Here is a 15,902-nt window from a genome sequence, read left to right on the forward strand (position 1 = left end):
TATTTAAAAACCTAGTTTTTAAACCTTATCAAATATCTAAAAATAATGTTAAGATTATCCAAGAAAATAAATCTGAATTTATAAAAACAATTCGAGATCAATTAAGTAGAATAATAACACCAACAAGTAGTTCTAATGAACCAACAAATCAAACAACTCATGATTCCCCCATCTCTAAATTAAGAATAAATATTCTAAGTAATGATTTATATATTAGTGAAGCCATAAAACAATTCCAACATTCAGCAATCAAAATCAATAAAATAGGTTGGAATCAATCCTCACAACAACCCTTACAAATATATTCTGCTGCAAACTTATCAAAGACAAAATCCTTAACACAATCTCGCTTCGATGAATATTCCATTTGGGCAAAAACTTGTGTGAGACGGTCTCACGGGTCGTATTTGTGAGACGGATCTCGTATTGGGTCACCCATGAAAAAATATTACTTTTTATGTTAAGAGTATTACTTTTTATTGTGAATAGGGTAGGGTTGACCCGTCTCATAGATTATGATCCGTGAGACGTTCTCACATGAGACTCACTCATTTGTTTGTTATTGGAATATAGATAGAATGACTGAATAAAATATCTTCGGATTATTACAACAAATTTCTACGGCTGCAAATACTTATAAAACTCAAAATGGAACACATGATAAAACTATAGATGAACTCCTAACAACATGATTTTCTGCTCAAATAAAATGTTGGTGTGGTTATTATCTTAAAAGCCAACAACAAAAATATATTTTAAATTTCATAAATTCATATGATGAAGGAATACCAATACTAGATGAAAAAAGAAATCATCCACAAGTTGTTGTAGCTACATTAATGTTAAAATTTTTTTACATTTAATTGAAGATCCCTCACATATAAGATATAAAAATGTTGAATTATTCTCAAATATTAAGTGTAAAAAATTAAGTGATTTCCAGTGGTATAATAAAAATATTTTTTAAATATAATTATGCTTAGAGAAGATTCAAATCAACTTTTTTGGGAAAAAAATTTTTGCAGGCTTACCAACTCTTTTAAGAGAAAAATTAAGGAATAAAATTAGAGAAAACTGTGGAAAAAATTATACCTTACAACAAGTTCACTTATAACGAATCGAGTCGGTTCGCGAATTTTTCGAGCCGGCTTTATAAATATTTGATTTGTATAATAATTTATCGAACTCGATCAGAACTCGAACATGTTAAAAAGAATTCTGAGTTGAAATTATTTTTTTCGATAGTTCGCGAGCAGCTCGCGAGTCTTAATATTTTATTAATATAATATAACTATATATTCAAAACATATACATTTCAAGATTTTCGGATATATCGAGTTTTGGAACCTCATTAGTCGTATGATACTTCGAACAACTCGCGAATAGGTTTGAGATTTCGAGCCAAACTTCTTTTCGATCCAAATTCGAGCAAAAAAAATTAAAAATTTCAAGTTTCGATTCGAGTTCGAGTTCGAACTCAAATATACTTAATTCGAGTTGAATTCGGGCTTTACGTTTTACTAATTTTCGAATTGATTCAATTCATTTATACTCCTTAGTATGAGGCAATATTGAAAATTCGGGCCCCCGCTCTAATAAATTACTAGGTCATGCAACACAGAAAAATATATACACGGTAAAATCTCTATAAACTGGTAACATCTTTCTAATAATATTTTTTCTCAGTCCCGATTTGAGATAATTTTCTACATTAATAAATTTCGATGAATTAGTATGATAATAATTTTCTGAAAAACTCTTATATAAATATATTTTCTCTGTCCCGACTCGAGATAATTTTCTATATTAATAAATTAAACGAATTAGTAAGATAATAATTTCTGAAAAAATCTTATATAAATATGTGGTCTCGTCAGTATCATAAATTAAAAATTCTCTATAATTATATATTAACTAGGATAAATCAGTAAAATATGATTATTTTGTTGTTTATTTTTCTTGAATTTTAAATCCAATTGGACTTCACTTCTAAATTTTTTCACAGTATCGAAAAGTTTCGATAATATGTTCTCAACCTGCAAAAGTGAAGAATTGTCGCTATAAGGGATTCCTTTCGCACAATTGGTTGTAGAGATACCATATTATACAATGAATTTTATTTGTTTAGTCAATATAATGAATTTTATTTGATTATTGAAAATAATAAATATCACTAACTTATATATATATATTTTATATATATATGAAAAACGATTATTTTTTATGCATATACATTTATATTTGATGAATTGAAAAACATTCTTCAAAATAATATATTATTAAGTTATCTTCTATCATGGTGTGTCGATGTCGCTTCTGTGAACCTTAAGAAAATTTAATGGATTGTCATCTGTGTCACAGAACGTTAGAGATTTGGGAGAGTGCGTGGCGAAAAAAACCTGATGCTCGATCAAGTCGACGAAACCCAAAACCACATAAAATCGAGAAAACTTGAGAGCACAAATAAGAGCTTACCTTTCAAAATAGAGATTAACTACTTGGTTATAGATTTTCTAGGATTAAAAATGGGCTTTTACCCTGATGGGACCTATCTAGGGCTTAATAATTTTCACTTAAGGCTATAACAAGACGAGGTTAACTTAATAAATGTTTATCTTGAAATGTTAATATTTGTAAATTGATAAAATTTTATGATCTTAACATTATTAATTTATATTATAGAGGTTTTATTGTATATTAAAACTTATTTTGAGCCTAAAGCAATAAATTTTTTGCATCCCTCGTACAAGGCTGGCACTGAGAAGGTAGGCCTCCCTCAGTTCCGACCCTCGTTATGCATGTGATGCTTCAATTTTGAGGTCATCATATGAGGTATGTTTTTACTTTTTATAATTTAGATTTATATTTTTATTCAATCCCACCTCAGGCAACTTAAAAGGAAAAAACTTATGTGAGACGGTCTCACGGATCGTATTTGTGAGACGGATCTCTTATTTGGGTCATCCATGAAAAAGTATTACTTTTTATGCTAAGAGTATTACTTTTTATTGTAAATATGGGTAGGGTTCACCCGTCTCACAGATTAAGATCTGTGAGACAGTCTCACATGAGATCCACTCCAACTTAAAATAGCATCTCTTTACTATTTTAATTATTTATATTATCAAATTACAGTCTTAGTCTCTTATGTTTAATTTTTTAGCAATCCTAATAAATTTTCATCGAAAATATTAATGTAACACTTGCACACATCCGTGTCATGTAAGAAAAAATCACTAAAATTATTAGACATTATATTGAGACTGAAATTTATCAACACTAATGACCTAAATCGCAAAAAAATAAATATACAATATCAACAATATAATATTCCCGTTCAATTTATTTGGATATTGATAGGTTAAATTTAGGAAGAATTTTGATCAGAATCGGATGTAGCCCACAAGTTTTCTCTGTCGTGTATTTAGTTTTATAAATGTATTTTTTTAGATATTTCATATGAAAATATTATCAATATCATGTCATCATCACACGTCTTCGAATTGTTAAAGGATTGTAATTTTAAAAAAAAATTCGAAAATAACAAATTAACATTGGAGGTTACTAGGTTAGTGAATCTTTAATTTTTTTTTTTTAAAAAACAATACAATGGAGGTTAGGAAAAAAAATAAACATGCATACCAAAATTACAATTTTTATATGATCAGCCTTAAAATACACACAAGACTATAGCTCATCCTTTTCATCCCTCTCTCTGGATCTGAAAGCACACAGTTAACGCTTTGATTCCACAATGGGAAGAGCTGCGATTCGATCTCATACAATGCGGTTAATCTTCATCTTCAGAACCATCTTCATTTTGGTTTCTTCCCACTATTCCCTTGGCTTCTATCTTCCCGGCGTTGCCCCCGAAGACTTCCAAAAGGTCCAATTTTTTTCTGTGAATCTGTCTTCAGCAGGACAGCATTTTTATGTTCCCGTACTTCCACTCTGAAGTTTTGAAGTTTTAATGTGTTTATTGATCTGTGTTTTATTCAAAGATATGATCTTTTTTGTTCTCTGTGCTTTTATGTGGAATTAGCTAATCGAATGGGTTTTTTGTCAAGTTGTTAGATTTGATCGGATGTTTTGCTTTGGAGAAAAGTTTATGGTACTTGTTTGAAATAGATTTTGCTCATGATAGGTAGTTAATGCATTTTTTCGGGGCAAAGCTTAGATTTTGAAGGATTTAACTTTAAATTTGAATACATATATTTTTTTTCGGGGATTACCTTTTTTATGCTTCCACCTCTGTTTCATATTGATAGTATCAAGCAAATTTTTTGCACGGAACTTGGAAGGGAATATCAGAATATCTATTTCGAGAGATCACGAAGTTAATAATTATGGAACAATTGATATATAGTGAATTCATGGTGATAACCATCTACGGTGTGTGTCATATTTGGTAATTGATCTAGAAGACTGTAAAGAATCTAGTTCATGAGATTATTACTTTAGTTTCTAACTCGTTTCTATCAGAATACATGTTCTATTCAGGATATTGAATCTTGGAATACATGGAGATTATAATTGAGGAAAAGGACTCAGTGATGTTGCATTTGCATATTTCGGCCATTCAATAAATTGAATAGATTCTCAGGAAAAATTGATAAATTTTAACTAAAAACCTGTATCTAATGCCACCTGAGGTTGAATCTAACGAGTACACACTTAACTATCAGAGAAGGAGAAGAGAGTTGATTCTTCAGTATCGCAGTGGCTGTGTTTTTCCCTTCTTTTTAAGAACTGATATGTGTAATTCGAATTGTTGTTTAAGTTGCATGTTATGCTTCCTTTTCTACATAATGAGTTTCCGTTGAAGTAAAAAAAGATTCTTATGTTAGCCCTCTTTGTTTTTTTTTAATGTATATTTTTACTCCAGGGAGCTCCACTGAACGTGAAAGTGAACAAATTGACTTCAATAAGAACTCAGCTTCCGTACTCATACTATTCTCTTCCTTTTTGTCATCCAAAAACCATAGTTGACAGTAGGGAAAATCTTGGTGAAGTGCTTCGTGGAGATCGTATTGAGAATTCCCCCTTTGTGGTCAGTAAAATTTATTTCCTGATATAATAGTCCTTTTTCCTTTTGACCATTTTGTTTGTCATTAACATCACTCATGCCACAGTTTACAATGAGGGAACCACAAATGTGCAGTGTTCTTTGTCGGGTTATACTTGATGCCAAAGTTGCAAAACAATTCAAAGAAAAGATTGAAGATGAATATCGTGTCAACATGTAGGGAACAGAAATCAATTTTCTTATGTTATTATTAAAGAGTTCAAAATTTAAGAGCCTCTCCTTGCTTAATAACTCTACCTTTTTGTTCTATAGGATCTTGGATAACCTTCCACTGGTAGTTTCCATTCCAAGATCACAACAAGAAGGACCAACAATCTACCAGCTGGGTTATCATATTGGGCTCAAAGGACAATATAGTGGCGTAAATAGACCAACTTTGTCCTAATTTTTTTGAATGATATCTGTGCAATGTTTCTTTCGTTTTTTTCACTGGCGTTGTTTCTGTTATGTCCAGAGCAAGGATGTAAAATACTTCCTCAACAACCACTTGAGCTTCACGGTCAAGTTTCACAAGGATCAGGTGACCGAAACTGCGAGGATAGTAGGGTTTGAGGTCACACCATTTAGGTGGGTTCTTCAGGGTTGTATTTTTCACTCTGTTGCTTTCTTGGTGAAGTCTTGCTATGCTATATTCACGAAACCTTTAATCATGTTTTTCTTCATTGTTTAGCATCAAGCATGAGTACGAAGGGCACTGGAGTAAGGATGCTCGTCTAACTACATGTGATCCCCATACTAAGCATACAGTTTCATCTTCAGACTCTCCACAAGTGGTCGAAGATAAGCAAGAAGTGATATTCACTTACGACGTTGCATTTCAGGTTATCAGTTCTCCCATAAATTTCTTACCCTTAATCTAAATATTTGTGAGGTCAACAGTTCGTGATACAAATTATATTTCAGGAGAGTGAGGTGAAATGGGCATCAAGATGGGACACTTATCTTCTTATGACAGATGATCAAATCCATTGGTTCTCCATTGTAAACTCTCTGATGATTGTTCTCTTCCTTTCGGGCATGGTAGCGATGATAATGCTGCGAACCCTTTATCGTGACATTTCGAAATACAATGAACTTGAGACGCAGGAAGAGGCTCAGGAAGAAACCGGATGGAAACTGGTCCATTCGGAGGTGTTCCGACCTCCAATCAACTCAGACTTGCTCTGTGTGTATGTCGGAACAGGTGTACAATTCTTGGGAATGATCCTCGTTACGACAATCTTTGCTGTCCTAGGATTCCTATCCCCTTCGAACCGGGGTGGACTCATGACTGCCATGTTATTGCTTTGGGTTTTCATGGGAATTTTTGCTGGTTACGCGGCTGCACGTCTCTACAAAATGTTCAAAGGCACAGAATGGAAGAAAAACGCCCTAAGAACTGCATTTTTCTTCCCCGCTGCTGTATTTGCCATCTTCTTTGTACTGAATGCCCTCATCTGGGGCCAGAAGTCTTCCGGGGCTGTGCCATTCGGGACAATGTTTGCCCTGGTCTTCCTATGGTTTGGAATCTCTGTTCCGCTTGTGTTCGTGGGCAGCTACGTCGGATTCAAGAAACCGGCAATAGAGGATCCTGTAAAAACGAACAAGATCCCAAGACAGATTCCTGAACAGGCGTGGTACATGAATCCCATCTTCTCAATCTTGATCGGAGGAATCCTTCCATTTGGAGCTGTTTTCATCGAGCTTTTCTTCATACTGACTTCAATCTGGATGAACCAATACTACTACATTTTCGGTTTCCTCTTCATTGTGTTCATCATCCTCCTCGTCACCTGTGCTGAGATAACCATTGTGCTCTGCTACTTCCAATTGTGCAGCGAAGATTACCTATGGTGGTGGAGGTCGTACTTGACATCCGGATCTTCTGCACTATACCTCTTCCTCTACGCCACATTCTACTTCTTCACCAAGCTAGAAATCACGAAGCCAGTTTCAGGTGCATTGTACTTCGGCTACATGTTGATTGCTTCTTACGCGTTCTTTGTGCTCACGGGCACCATAGGCTTCTACGCGTGCTTTTGGTTCACAAGGCTGATTTATTCTTCCGTCAAGATCGATTGAGTGACGCACAAGTACGCGGTCTCATATGCATAAATATATGCGATATCAAGAGCATGTGTGGATTTTGGAGATGACAGTCTGGGGAATTCTCGGAGCTAAGTCAATTTTTTTGTATTAACTTTTGTTTTTATTTGGATTTGTTGTTTAATCTATGTAGCAACTAGAGAGAAACTCAGGGCCGACCTTTTTTGAGGCCAAGGAGGTCACCAACTGAAGGCCTGGTTTTTGAGAGGGTTTAAGGTATATATTTTGAGTTAGATATATTGGAATAAGTTTTTGTTGGCCCAATATTAATAATATTAATAAAAAGAAGATTAATTTGAATATTTTTTGTATATAATCGATCAAATTCGATTTTTTCTTCAAGTTTGGTTTGAACAATTTAAACAATATCAAAAAAATTTGGGGGATTTGTTGAGTTTGGAGAAGTTAATGCTTGATGAAGTATTGTATAGAGCTTCAACAATTTTTTAAGATGCTACCATGTTTGGTAAAACTGAATGATTTATTCTCAAATACTTATAATGCTTGTAAGATTTTGTTACATAAGCATAAAGAAGTTTATCGAAGTTGAAGTTAATAATCATTTATTTTCGGTTAATAATGTCACAAAATAGAGTAAATGAGCTAACTATCTTGTTGATTGACAAAGAAATGAACCGAAAACTTGATTATACTAATTTGATATATATTTTCCATTAAAATAGCTAGAGGATTATTATTTATGTAATTATTTTAAATATTTATTAACTTGTTTTTTATGTAATATATTGTTTCTTATGTATAATTTATTGTATTTATTATTTGATAACTAAATTTTACCATTATTTATAGTAACAAGAGAATTCATTTTTAAATTTTCGCGCCCCACCGAGATCTTTTTAAATTTTCGTTTCAGATGAAATCGAAAATAGATACGGCTCGGAGAAACTGACGCTGAATTTGCTTTAAAGATGGAAACTCTCTCCATTAATGAATCGTATATGGAGAATTGAATTCGAATTTTTGTTTATAATAAATTGCCGAGTTTTCCATGATATACTAATGTAACATGGTACATATAATTCATTAATTTATATTTCTTGATCAACATGCGAATTCACGTACAATATCAAAATATTATGTTATTCCATCCAATAAATTCGACAATGGGAAAGTGGAACAAAGAAAACAATACAATAACGTCGTCGATTTACAGGAGCTGGTACACATTCCTAGCTATTTGCGTGGTTGAGTTCATCGGCGGGAAGCATCTGCCAGTTACTGGATGAGGACTGGTCTTCATGTTTTCTTCGGGAATTCAAGTACCAGAGCCCTCCGACCGCAGCGAGGGCGGCTGCAGCCGTGGCGTAAGGGCCATAAGGCATGTTCCGCTGGTACGCTGATCCGGCTTTTTTCACATCATCGGAATTCATTGATTACTGTTTCTTCCAAGAACGGGCGTATATGATCATGTCGGTGGTGGCCACGTCAGGCTTGTACAGCTGCATGCAAGCCCACGTGCTGTTGCTGCTGCTCACATCCGTTCCTTCCGATTGTTTTTCTCCAACCTTAATTAATTTTAGTAAAGTTGAAAAATGTTATAGATTGGTTAACATACATAAAAGTTTCTTGAAATATAGTACGAGTCATATGTATATGATGATTATTTAGTGCATTACAAGTATATTTAGATTTGGATTTAAAAGAACCAACAAGCTCTTACTAATAATTAACAAATTTGTTTGATTGCGCTCAATAATTTCGTTCAGAGTGGGTCTCATTCTCACGGATATTAATCCGTGAGACGGGTCAACCCTACCCATAGTCACAATAAAAAATAATACTCTTAGCATAAAAAGTAATACTTTTTCATGGATAACCCAAATAAGATATTCGGCTCACAAATACGACCCGTGAAACCGTCTTACACAAGTTTTTTCCTTTCGTTCAACTAAATGAACGCGGAGTTCTGATTTATCCTTTGAGCCGAATTCATGGTCTGCAGATTTCATTTTTCATACTTTCGAGCTATTTGACGTTTTTTAGATCGAAAGATACCTGATAAGCAAATCAATTTGTATATAAAAAAATTTACACACACTATATTATAATTCTATGGATCGGGTCAAGAGATGCTGTAATCAGGCCTGATAACAAAATGGGCCTCGACCTATATTGGACCCACACAGGCCTTAAAATCCCAATTATTAGCTGCACGCAAACCCTGCAGCTGAATTGTTCCACCAAAATGGTCAAGCTCTCGATCTCTATTTCTCCGTCCTTTTCTTCTTAACATGCGCCTGCCCTCTCTGGAATTTTATTGCTGACATAATTTTTCCATCTTCTTTGGGTTCTGTTTGCTACGAGAATTGGGAATTTCTTGTGTGTATTTAATGGTTTTATGCAGCTAATTAGTCTAATTAATGGTAATATTTCAGTTCATTGATTCATCAAGTTAAAGTTAGTGCTAGACCTCGTTTGCCTGTGTTCTTATATCTGTGAGATTTTGTTTTTGATCCGCGTTTTTTAGCTTGAATAGCCTATTATGCGTAGACACAGGTTGAATCCTTAAATTCAATCTCTGAGCAAATCATTATTTATTCAATTATTACTTGTATAAATGCTAATACAGTGTGCATTCGTAAAAAAAGAGAATCTTTGTTGAGCTTTCTCTTGCTGTTTGTGTGTGCGCAATTGTTCTTAGAAGAGCACAAGAAAGTGCCACTATTTTTTTTTTTGAGTCTTGAAAACCGTAGATTCCTAATCCTTTGAAGGATCAGTTCTGGTGAATGTTATTCTCGATACTGGAAATGCAGGCTCGTTTATAATATCGAATGGCTGGATGACCATGACCACTCGTGATGAAAGAACATTTTTGTGATAGTGGTTGCTGTATTAAATTCATGATCTTGTTCTGCCAGCCCTAGCATATAACTCTTAATCTCCACTCTAAACTTTAATACTCCCTCATATCCACCTTAAAATATATTTTTGTTCCTCTTGTTTTACATTTAACCGGCTTCGGTAATCTTGTTAGTTTGTGAAAGTGAGTTCATCGTGTGTACAGTTTGCCTAAGGAATAGCTCGGTTCTTTGATGTTTTCACCTGCAAAAAATGATTCATATCATGCAGATTCCCAATATCTGCTGAAACTTCTGTTTTGCTTCTAGATGGATTTTTAATCTCTTGACTTCTTAACTTCTTTGGGATCTTGTATGCAGTCGAACAGGCATACCATTATTCTCATGCAAACATCTCAGCATAGAGCAACTCGGACTTTCATGGACTATGACTCCATCAGTCAAGCAATGGATGGTATGTACCAAATTATGTTTTATTAAATATAAAATTCTAATTGTTACGCTTATTTGGAGTATTGTAGGCCCGTGAAAAGATTAATTATGAGATAGCACATGTTGGATAAATTGTGTAATAGAGAAGAATAGTAATTTTCCATTTTTTTTGTTGAGTCAATATATATTTTTGTTACTTTATCACTTTCTAATCGCTTGTTTTGTTTTAGTGATGTTTTGCCTTTTTTAATCTTCCAACGTCTGCTATCCCCAAAATTTGGTTTTCATATTGCCATCAATAAGAATTTTTGCACTGTACAGGGTTTTGGGAGCAGTTAACGATATCATCCTAAAGTGTTTTGATCTGATATAATTCTGACGTTTCTGCAGGGATTTGTGGAATATATGAAAGAAAACTCAAGGAACTGTATCCAGCCATAAGAAACATAACTTATGACATTTCAGAACTTTACAATTTTATTGATGGGCTTGCTGATCTGAGTGCATTAGTGTAAATCTCTCACTCTCACTCTCACTCTCACTCTCATTCAACTCACACACGCACACATGCGCAAAGAGAAGACCAGAGCACTTTGGCCATCATGGACATGAAAGTGCGTGCAAATGAATGAATATTTTAATTTGTTGAACGCGGATTTGCCTACGGCAACCAGATTGTTATGTTGAACTTTTAATAATCAGCCTGCCATCTGATGGCTTCAAACGCTAAGTTCTGCCTGATGTAGTCCTTCCTTTACCTTATAAAATGTTGGCTAATACGTGCCTGTCCTTCTGCTTTTAGTTTCAATGTTCTACTGTTGAACTGCAATCTAATTCTGACCTTCCTTTTAGAGGCTGTTGCCATGGTCAAAGTTATTTAAACAATTTCCTGTTATTCTTTTGCAGCTATGATCACTCAGTTCAGGCTTACCTACCTTATGATCGGCAGTGGATAAAGCAGAGGACATTACAGCACTTAAAGAAGTTGGCTCAATGAAGTCCATGTTGTGCAGATAATTTCTTACTGGATATTGTAGTTAAAAGCTTAATCCACTGAGTTGGTCAGTCGGATCCTTTATCCAAATCCTATTCCTTCAATTAATTTACCAAACTTTGTGCCATCGTAACAAAACTTTCCGTTGGTATGATCTGTATTGTTGTTGTATTACTGTACTAGTGTTTTCGAATATTCTTGTCCTACGTATGGTGTGAATTTTTAGCCAGTCGTTTTAAGCAATACGGTATGTCATTCTCACAGTCAATTCGGCTTTCTTATACATGGATTATTGATTTAAAACATGGACTGTGAACCTTTCCAAAAATATCCAAATACATAAGCAAGATAGCCTTTTTTTTGTACTTGCGACGTCTTTGTTCCTCAACCTAATCGCTCATTCTTAACAAAGTTACCCTTATGACCGTATGAAAGAACTAAAGAGCATAGTATAAGCAAAATTCACCCCCCGACAAATGAACAAATCTCGCCTGCTAAAGAATGAAACAGGGCAGTATCTTCTGTGTTTCTTTCCCCAGTAAATCTATCCGCGATCCACACTCTTAACCAGAGCTACAAGTTCAACATCATCAAATTCTTGAACACCTGAATCCTCGTTCGAATCCAGAACCTCATCTGTAAATATAGTAGAGTTGGGGTCGGCTCTTGGAACCAGAAACAGCAGAAACAATGGGGTGATCCTGATTAAGTTCCTTATCAAAATCGCCATCCAAAACTTATCAAATTCAGTCCTTGTTACATTAAAAACATGAAGTAATAAGCCACCCAACCACGAAGCAGTGAGAAGTCCAGCATTGTCCATCGACATAAGCAATGCAAAGAAAGTGCCTTCGATTCCTGGAGGGCAGATCTTTGCATTTAACACAAGAAGTGGCATCCATTTAAGCCTTCCAATCAATTGAGACACACTTGCATCAATCACTACAAACAAAATATCCGGTAATCCAAACTTTAAGTTCCATCTAAGAACCAGCACCGAATCGAGCATTCCAGCGAGACAAGAAAGAATCTGAGACCAGAAGAGTAGATCACGGAAGGGATAGTCTTTTAATCCGTATTGATATAGTAAAGCCCCTAAAAGGGATCCTATGGACCCGATTGCCATTATGTATCCAATGAGTTCCGTTCAGAGGATAGCAACTGTGTCAGCATGCAAGTTGTTTGCAGACTAGGGGTGGGTTTATAAACTTAGTCAAGTATGGGGAAACTAATATTGTAGGGTAGGGCTGCTGTGTCCTACTTTACAACAAGTCCGTAAACAATTGGTCCTACTACCGACTACACGTGCCCTCGTTTACAAAAATAGTTAACCATAGTTGCTAAAAGAGTCTGTTGCGTTTACTTGAAAATCTATTCACAAGTCCTTCAAAAAGTGACCAGCATCCAAGTTCTAGAGATGATTCCATGATTCCTTTAGTATCGATGACGATGACAACAAAGAATTGTGAAAAGACGTACCTTGGAAAATGATGGACCAACCTTTGAGTCAGTGGCCCAATAGAACATCCCCTCAGAGATATTAAGACTCAACGAAAAGGATACATGTATAAACATGGCCGCCACACGTCCGGAAGTTTTAACGTCTTCCACACAGCTTTACTAGCATTAACAAAATTCTGATTCATCTGATGACATGACTTAAAATAAGAGTTCCATCATTTTGTACGGAAAAGAACCACAATAGGAGGATGAGAATACCTGTTTGTATTCGACAAAGGACGTTCGAGGCTCGTTGACCAAGACACCAACTAACAAAACGAGCCCAGCAGGTATCATCAACAAGCCAAACACCCCCTTTTTATTTTGACAATTAAAGGGTAAAACAATCAATTTTCTTACACTCCCTAAAATAAAATACAAGATTTTCTCGAGAATGATGCCTAAAGCTTACCTGAGGACCAATTAAGTGGACAAAGATACCGCTAATGGAGAATCCCACAAGAGAGCCAATCGAAGAGCTCAAGGCGCATAGGCTTTGCATATCTGCTGCTAGGGAAGGATGTGTACCGCTATTCTGTGCAACACATGCATCAACAGTTACATCTGCAATCGCAACACTGGCACTTCCAGCCGTCAGAAACAGCAATGCCAATACTATGTGCAGTGATAAGGAGAGCATTGCAACAACACCCAGGAAACCTGGCAAAAAAATCTTCATAATTTTCAAAATAGAATCACTTGTGCGTTGGTATCATCATATTTACATCAGCTTTTATATCCGAGAAGTTGGAAGAATAGTTGTCTACCACAAATGTCTGAAAAAAGACTAGATCGCAGGCAAATAAAGTTTTAAGGATGTATCTTTCTGAAAAATATAATCAAGCCAAATTTTTGGATCATCGTATCACAGCATAGCAGAGACTTCCATGTCCCCATTTACGTATTGGTGGCATCTTTAGTTTTCTCATTTAACCGTGCAAAGTTTTGAATATTCAAAATGCGTATCCAAGATATTTATCTTCATGATTCAAAGTCTTATCCATCTTCACAGTACTGAAATACTTCGATCCAAGGATCCTATTTCTTCTGATGCAAATTCCTGGCCACTTCTAGAAAACTTGAGAGCTTTTGTTAGGAAACAATCATTTTATAATTTGTATGCATGTAGCAATTTTCCAAAGTTCTTAAGAATTATTTATTATTTCCCATTCTTATTCTTTATAACTGATAAGTTATAGAAGACATTAGAAACAGAATTTAATCTGTCCTATTATCCCATCATGAAAAAAGAACTGTTGAACCTTCCAGGTCATAATTTCTTATTTAACTATCCAATTTCCCAAATTTCTAGTCATATCCTCCCTCCCTCCGACATATCGTAATCACCAAGATCTCTCAAATGGTCAGCATCAGAAGCCTAACTAGCAATTCAAATGGCAATCAAGTGAAAAAATTCATACCAGTTCTCACAGAATGGCCTCAAACATGTCGAGTTCAATAATAGTTTACCTTCAACTTTTTACCTTAACAAAGACAACTTTATGGTACAAGTAGAACCATATCACACTTTGGAATCTAGAATCACGACAATATAAAAGGAAATACTTCATTGGATCTAACTGCATCTTATTTAGACAATAACAGATAAGCAAACAAGGTAATAAGCTACAAGAAAACCAAACTCAACTAATCCAAAGACATCAGACATGTTTACCAGCAAAAACAAAATAAGATCTCCGATGATACCCCAAAATAGAAACCACGTCGGTAAGAAGACCCCAAAGAGGCTTGATGATCCAGGGAATGGAAGTGATTCCAGAATAAACCTGAGCTTCAGAAGGCAGCACTTTCTGAACATCCTTCATGTAATACTCCGTCCCCACCCTTGCTAAAGATCCTCCTAAACCTTGGCTGATCCCATACACAACAATTACCCCAAATACAAAACTCCAATGCAATTCATTTGCAAGCATTTTGAACCAAGAAACTGGCGAAGAAACACGGCTTAAGATCCTCTTTTTGGGCTGCTCATTCTCTTGCACTTCTTCTTCATTATGCTTAGGGAGTCTCGGTTCCTCCCCCATGATTTTACGATCTATTTCTCCAATGTTTTCGAGAAACGAACAAGAACCCCGTTCAAAACCCAGCTGTTCTTGGATAGATTTGTGAAGTTTTGTATTAAAAAAGTCAGCTTTATGCTTTATCAATGCAACATCAAAAGAGCCGAAATCTCAAATACAGTTCTTACAAGACAGCATGGCAGTAGGGAAGCCAATATCTCAGCTGCTCGAATCTTGACAATCTCTGTGCAAGTCTTTTTATGTCCTTCCAACAATCAAAGAACAATAATGTAAAAAAATATTTATGGATGATGAACTTCAAATGTAAAAGATTGCTGAGGCGCGACAATACGCAGTGACAAAATAAGAATTGATTATTGGACCCATTTGGATTAGAGTATGAAGTAATCTTATGCTAAAATAGTATAAAATATATAATATAAAATATCAATAATATATATTCGTTTATTTAGAACCTTCTGAACCACCCCAACTACTCTTGGAATCTCAGGCAAAAAAAAACGTGAAAATCAACCGTAATAATAAGCAAATTAGTATGATTCAGTTACAATTAATTTATAGTTACTTATCAATAAAAAATATCATCTTAAAACACTCATTTTATTATATTGTCGTACTTTACATTTTCGTTAATTTAGATAGATTTCCGAAATTTTGATAAATAATTTAATGCACTAACACAAGTGGAGGAATGAACCAAGTCTAATCGTTTGACAAGTCAGATGTGGATAAGTATGCAGCGTCTGAGAATTTCTTGGTATTCAAAATAATCAAATTTCATACAAAATACAATTTTACACTCAAGTATCGATAATATAAAAAGACATGATTAACATGCCAATATAGGGAACTTCTGATTTAGTAAATATTATTCTGTCAATATATACCAAAATAAGGATAGGAGTATCTAAACGAGTGAGTTTCAGTACCGATATAACACGTGT

General features: G+C 34.8%; 2 protein-coding genes, 1 long non-coding RNA gene and 1 pseudogene across 5 annotated transcripts; 2 read left to right on the top strand and 2 right to left on the bottom strand.

The window, feature by feature from the left end:
* Positions 1-3,671: 3,671 nt before the first annotated feature.
* Positions 3,672-7,444, top strand: LOC140831996 (transmembrane 9 superfamily member 9-like). The gene is made up of 7 exons (XM_073195744.1): positions 3,672-3,886; positions 4,886-5,050; positions 5,133-5,242; positions 5,339-5,447; positions 5,541-5,653; positions 5,757-5,907; positions 5,990-7,444. Exons 1-7 carry the CDS (start codon positions 3,755-3,757, stop codon positions 7,145-7,147), a joined length of 1,938 nt encoding a protein of 645 aa, XP_073051845.1. The 5' UTR covers positions 3,672-3,754; the 3' UTR covers positions 7,148-7,444.
* A 1,828-nt stretch (positions 7,445-9,272) lies between these two features.
* Positions 9,273-11,622, top strand: LOC140831999 (enhancer of rudimentary homolog). Of its 3 annotated transcripts, none has more exons than XM_073195746.1 (4): positions 9,273-9,380; positions 10,351-10,444; positions 10,813-10,933; positions 11,329-11,622. In XM_073195746.1, the coding sequence occupies exons 1-4, from the start codon at positions 9,288-9,290 to the stop codon at positions 11,417-11,419; spliced, it is 399 nt and encodes a 132-aa protein (XP_073051847.1). In that variant the 5' UTR covers positions 9,273-9,287; the 3' UTR covers positions 11,420-11,622. The 3 variants fall into 3 exon arrangements, with proteins under 3 accessions (XP_073051847.1, XP_073051848.1, XP_073051849.1); XM_073195747.1 differs by having other exon boundaries at positions 9,376-9,555; XM_073195748.1 differs by lacking the exon at positions 9,273-9,380 and adding an exon at positions 9,387-9,525.
* On the bottom strand, positions 9,536-10,344 carry LOC140832001 (uncharacterized). The gene is made up of 2 exons (XR_012117996.1): positions 9,881-10,344; positions 9,536-9,696 (listed from the first exon to the last, which is right to left on the bottom strand). It is a non-coding gene; the product is annotated as an uncharacterized lncRNA (long non-coding RNA).
* On the bottom strand, positions 11,329-15,358 carry LOC140832000 (probable folate-biopterin transporter 2; annotated as a pseudogene).
* Between the last annotated feature and the right edge of the window lie 544 nt (positions 15,359-15,902).

The sequence above is a fragment of the Primulina eburnea genome, chromosome 5 (genome assembly GCF_022965805.1).
Source record: "Primulina eburnea isolate SZY01 chromosome 5, ASM2296580v1, whole genome shotgun sequence".
NCBI classification, from domain to species: Eukaryota; Viridiplantae; Streptophyta; class Magnoliopsida; order Lamiales; family Gesneriaceae; genus Primulina; species Primulina eburnea.